This window comes from Muscardinus avellanarius (genome assembly GCF_963383645.1).
Source record: "Muscardinus avellanarius genome assembly, chromosome: 6".
NCBI classification, from domain to species: Eukaryota; Metazoa; Chordata; class Mammalia; order Rodentia; family Gliridae; genus Muscardinus; species Muscardinus avellanarius.
The window spans coordinates 52688681-52694680 of NC_137791.1; the positions used below are offsets into that span (position 1 = coordinate 52688681).

A 6000-nucleotide genomic window follows, 5' to 3' on the forward strand; every position below is an offset into this window, starting at 1 on the left:
CCAGCGTGGGTGCTAGGCAAGGAGAGAGGAGCTCACTCTCTTGCATGCCGATTGTGTGGGAACAAAAGGCTGTGCCCGGTTGAGCGTCCTGACATCCAGTGGCTCGGAAATAGGGAGCAGTTTTCTCACAGAGATAGGACTGGCTTTCCCCTCCGAGGGGATGACTTTGCTGCCACGGAGGGTACAGGGTACATTGTTCCTTTGGACTCAGATTTTCCCAGAGAGGATTCTGAGAATAACCGCTGCTGGGTTAACTGTGTCTTAGGGGCACTACTTTATAATAGACACATACCGTTAGTGGACAGACCCTGACATGGACACCTCACTCGCTGCTTTCCCACATGCCCCTGCTCTGATCTGCCATTGGCACAAGCATCCTTCCCCATTTTGGATTTGAAGAAATGACCTAGGGCCGTTCACCAGGCTCTTCTCAGGAGGTAGAAGTGCAGGCTCTGGTGAGAGCAGGTGAAGAGTCTAGCCTTATCCTGTACACGCAGTGGATATTGTTAGCTTTCAACACCTCCACAAATGGTCAGACCCCCTGCTGAAGCATGCGGTCCATCATACAGCTTTGTGTACCCTATTTGATTGATAATGTACCTTACACTATTACATCTTATTTACTTCTATGTATTGTGATATATGTATTCATATATGTATTTATTGTCTTTTCCATTTTCAATTAAGAACTCCTGGAGAACTGGGACTATCTCCTCAACTTCTAGTCCTTTGAGGTTTACGGTCCAACTGAAGTATCACTGCTCTTTGTGATACTAATCATTTGTGTCTGACTCATCTCACTTAGCATAATAGTCTCCAGTTCCATCCATGTTTCTGCAAGTGACATAATTTTTTTATTCTTTATGGGTGAGTAGAATTCCTTGTGTGTATACACTTCCTATAATTTTATAATCCATTTATTGATGGATACCTAGGCTAGTTCCATAGTTTGCCAATTATAAATTGTGCTACTGTAAATATAGATATGCATGTGTTACTATCATTTGTATTTCTTCTAAATTACAAATACTTCAAAGGGTTTTAATGGAACAGCACAGTAAAATCTTGCCTTTTTATTTAATAATCAAAAAACAAAGAATATAAATAAACACGGTATGTTTTATAAAAAGGAAAAACAATATTATCTACACAAAGAGACATGCTGTTTCTAAACAATAAAACTGGACACAATACATTTCAGCTTGACATCTGCTTTAGCCCATACAGTACAAACATAACAAATCACCTTAAAAACCTTGTTGAAATATACAAAAACCTATTGCAAATTTTGAGTCATCGGTGTTTAAATAACAGAGGGATCTTACTTGACAAGGTATCCCTTTGGACTAAGGAGCAGTGTCATAGATTTGCACCATCATCTTTTATTCCCTGGCTCTCCACCATGTTTGGCTTTCTTCAAACATCTAACTTAAAACAGTGTGTGTGTGTGTGTGTGTGTGTGTGTGTGTGTGTGTGTGTGTGTGTGTTACTGGGGATGGAACCCAGGGGCATTCGACTTCCAAGCTACAACCCAGGCCCTATTTTTTTTTTTCTTTATTTTGAAACACGGTCTCACTAAGTTGAGGAGGGCCTCACTAAGTAACTGAGGCTGGCCACAAACCTGCAATCCACCTGTGTCAGCCTCCCAAGTATTATAAATGTGCACCACCACGCCTGGCTGGTTATATTTTTTATTTTATTTTCCTATTTATAAGCATTTAACACCACACCCAGCTAAAACAAAGTATTAATACAAATAATAGGTTAGAATCTGTTTATGAACTCTGGACACCAGCATTCCATTCCCATTTCCATCCTTATTCTAGGGGGGCAACACATTATTATATATATATATCTTGTAGACTAGTGTTACTCCCTCAACTGGCAACAGAAGTTGCCATTTTATAAGATTCAAGGTGCTTAGAGGGTTAATCCTAAATAGCTCACTCCAGGGAAGGTATTGTTATAACATACTATAAGAAATATCTTTCAGTCCTTTTGGTGAAGTGTCAGGTAAAGCGATCGGTGTTTACATGTATTTTGTTATTATTATGGCCTTAATAATAATATGATTACAAGTTATTTACTACTTTATTATCCTTCATCAATTTATATTTTCTCATTCTTTAAAGTATTTACCTTAAATGGTTAAAAGAGATGTTTTTTAAACTGTACACTTCTTTACCTTTATCATCCTACACAACTAATAAAATATTAGAACTAGGACATATCAGATTGCTAAATCTTTTTTTAAAAAGAAAAAATAAATATGGCAAACATTTTCTACTTTGGTTCTGGGAATTTTTTGTCTTTTTTATAAAGAAAAAAAAAACCAATCCCTCCTTCAAAAATCTTCCATGTTTGTTATTTTAGTATACTTTGTAAAAAAAAAAAAGCAGTTTATCCTTCCCAAATTATATGACTGTTTCCTTTCTAGATAACAGAACAACTGGGAGGTCAGGTGAGCTGATCATGACATAGAGTAGGACTTCAGGCAACTAATGTCAACAAGCTTGGGGCCACCATGAGTGAAATGAAAACCTTTTATCCTTACAGTGTTTTCTGAGAGCGAGCAGACCAGGAGTGGTGGTTAATCCATTTCCATCAGAACAGCTGCTTCTGATGCAGCATCTTGGAAAAACAGCAATCTTCCATAAGTCAGCAAACATGGTACATGGGTCCCAATCTGTATCTGCTTTTGATTTGTTTGTAAAGAAAAGTCCTTAGTCACCTTTCCTCTGAAGCCTGATCACAGCACCAGGGAGCATTCCACCTGCTTCTGGACGGGGCTCCTTGCTGAGACAGACCTACTTAAAGATGAAGGACCGAGAGCGGATTGTGCCTTCCCCTTGATCGAGCTGTTTTCTTATTTGTGACTGTAACAAAACATATGCGTATGTTTAATGAGTGATTTTAAGATAATGAGCTCTGAAATACTAATTAGTATATGCTAAGAAGCCATATAAGTATAAATTAATTATAATGTCTCCCCCCATATATATGACATATAATATGTCATAAAAAGAATGACATAAAGTATGTCATTCTCCTCAGGTGACATATTGTAAAGTGGGTACTTTAACCTGTAAAAAGAGATACTTACATTGGAAACTAAGCTAAGTTCCCCAGGCAAACTTCCATTTTTTATTTTTTTATTTTTCGTGGTACTGGGGATGGAAACCAGGGGCTTTCTACCTCCGGGCTGCACTCCCAGACCTATTTTTTTTTAAATAATTTATTTGGAAACAGGGTCTCACTTAGTTGCTGAGAGCCTCACTAAGTAGCTGAGGCTGGCTTTGAACCTGCATGATCCTCCTGTCTCAGCCTCCCAAGTGCAGGGATTACAAATGTGCGCCACCACGCCCGGCTCTTTGCTGACAATTTAAAAGGCTTTTCAAATACAGAAATATGTCAACTTTCCTCTATGAGACATTTTGGTCCCATATGTTCTCCTCCAAACAAAACTGTACTAACCTGTACACATCAAAGAGAAACTGATAGATTAGGGAGCCCTAGGTAAAGGCTCTGGGGCCGAGAACTGAGCACAGCATCAGCCCTTCGTGTTTACAGCCTGTCTTCAAATCTTTATGTCAAAGAGCAGACTATCCCATAAGCCAGTGCAGAGACCTCCTTTTGATTCTTAAGGACAGTCTGACTCAACAGAAATGTGTCTGAAATCACTGATGTTATTTCTCGGCACAAGGCATCTGAAGACTTTGATAACTCACCATTTTCCATCGCAATATCTTGATCCACTCATCAGCTTCCACTCCGGTCTTTGCACAGAGATAAAATGTCCTGAATGGAAATACTAAGCTGATAAGACAAAGGAAAGAACATAAGATACTTCAGATGGCTAGTTGTAGACATCAAAGTTGAACCATAATTAGCATGTTTCAAGGAAAAAATTAATTAGTAGATGTCCTGGGTAGGTAGTAACTTGAATAACTGGTGTATGCAGGGCTATTTCTGCCATCAAACTGCAGAAATGTCCAGAAAGATTCATAATATCATTACAAGCAAGAGCTATATTTTCTAATGAAACTTCAAGGAAGAAGAAGAAAAAATATATCCAGGATGCCCCTAGGTTCTTTATTGCATATATGTTAAGCTAAGTACAACACATACGTGTTTATATATAACACTCAACTAAGGTCTTATAAGATTCAGAACCTGGGCTGTGATTCAAGTAAGACAGATAAGACACATTTGCTTAAGGAACCCATTTGTGATAGCTAGCTTTAGTGAAGCTCTCTTCTGTGGAAGTAGGCAGTTAACTATTTATTTATTTATTTATTTAGTGGGTCTGGAGATGGAACCCAGGGGCATTTGACCTCTGAGCTACACCCCCTGCCCTAATTTTTATTCTTTATTTTGAAACCGGGTCTCACTGAGTTGCAGAGGGCCTCACTAAGTAGCTGAGGCTGTCCGCGAACCGCGATCCTCCAGTCTCAGCCTCCCGAATGCTGGGATTACAAATGTGCGCCACCACGCCCAGCAGCAGGTAACTATTTAGAACAGGAAAAGGAGTCAATAAAGCTCAACTGGATATTTTGCCCATTTCTGGCCATGAGTTAGCCTCTGCTAGGAAGATCAACTTATTTACTGGCACAAAAGACTTCCTAGTCATATGGCAATTCATTATTTGGCCTTCTCTGATTACACAGTCAAGACCATTTGAATGTGATAAGGTCAGCAGATATTTTATGGAAGATATTTTATATCTTCCTGTACTTAGTTGAGATGCAAAACACTAAGGATCTTTATTTTTCCTTTGTGAAAAAAAGATGAACTAAAATTCGGAAGCTTCTTATTATCCTTAAACCTAAGTAATATAGTTTGTTGATACCAATAATTAATCTTGAATATTTAAGGGTTAAGTCTTTATGTATAGAAGGTAAAACCTTGCTCTCAGCACCAGCTGAGTAGATAGTGGGGAAGGGAGTGATACTGACATTGTTCAGACACTATCAAAAACTGATTTTTGGAACTGCCACTGGTACCCCCAGGGGAGGAGACACTATCAATTGGCTATTGATACAGTTTTCCTTTTCTTCTTGCTAACAGAGTCCAGGCATTAAATCCAAATTAGTTTAAGCCAACTGTGATTATTTTATCACTTTTTAAAATTTCCTTGCTGCTAGGGCTGTCTATGGCACCCGGTTGTAGCCAATGAGTTTAATGGGGAAGTCTGTAGGGAAATTTCTAGAGAAACAGAGTTTGGCCTTCCTGATAAAAATGGACAAACATGGTCCACACCATTTCTTCAACTTTCTTCCTGCCTATGAAAACCTAAGGCCTAAGTTGGAGTAGCCGCTTGGATTGGAAGTAGCCATCATGAGAAAAGGACAAGAACATTCTAGAGGCCGTGCACCTGACCTTGTTACCACAGCTGCCCGCCTCTGGATTTCTTGTTATTATGGAAAAAAGAAGCCTCTACTAGCCCATATGGCACATTCATGCCAGTTTTACAAAGATATCCATTGTTGGTGGATACTACAAAATTACCATAAATTTTCTCAGATGCAATAATGATATTATAGTTCTGCAGATAACATCTTTTTAATTCCTTTTTATTGCTAATGTTCTTTTTAACTTTTAAAATAATCTTATTGGTGCATTGTAATGTCATACCATAATGTAGTTCCAGACGATTGGGACACACATGCACCCAGCACTTGGGGAGCTTCCCCTGCCTCCCTCCCACAGCCTCCCCTTCCCCGTACATGACATTGAGATTGGCATTAGGAGTTTCGCATTTGTACACAGCTTCAGCGGCAGTGTTCCCTTCACTGCCTCCCACCCCCCAATGCCATCCTCCCCTAGGATCCTCCATCACACCACTGGGGTTTCTCCTCCATTATCAAAAGTCCCTCCTGGATCCTGATGACTCCCTAGCTTCCAAATATGAGTGAAAAACATACGATCCTTCACTTTCTGTGACTGGCTAATCTCACTTAACATAATGTTCTCCATCCTTCCATTTTCCTGCAAATGACA

At 39.3% G+C, this 6000-nt stretch overlaps 1 protein-coding gene across 2 annotated transcripts in view; it reads right to left on the bottom strand.

The window, feature by feature from the left end:
• Positions 1-2807: 2807 nt before the first annotated feature.
• Positions 2808-6000, bottom strand: part of DAPP1 (dual adaptor of phosphotyrosine and 3-phosphoinositides 1) — a gene marked incomplete at both ends in the record, with an annotated part of 61879 nt that continues 58686 nt past the window's right edge. For both annotated transcript variants that reach the window (XM_080698010.1, XM_080698009.1), the window contains 2 exons: positions 2808-2876; positions 3729-3816. In XM_080698010.1, coding sequence (XP_080554136.1) covers positions 2808-2876; positions 3729-3816 — 157 coding nt within the window. The remainder of the gene's footprint in view (positions 2877-3728; positions 3817-6000) is intronic.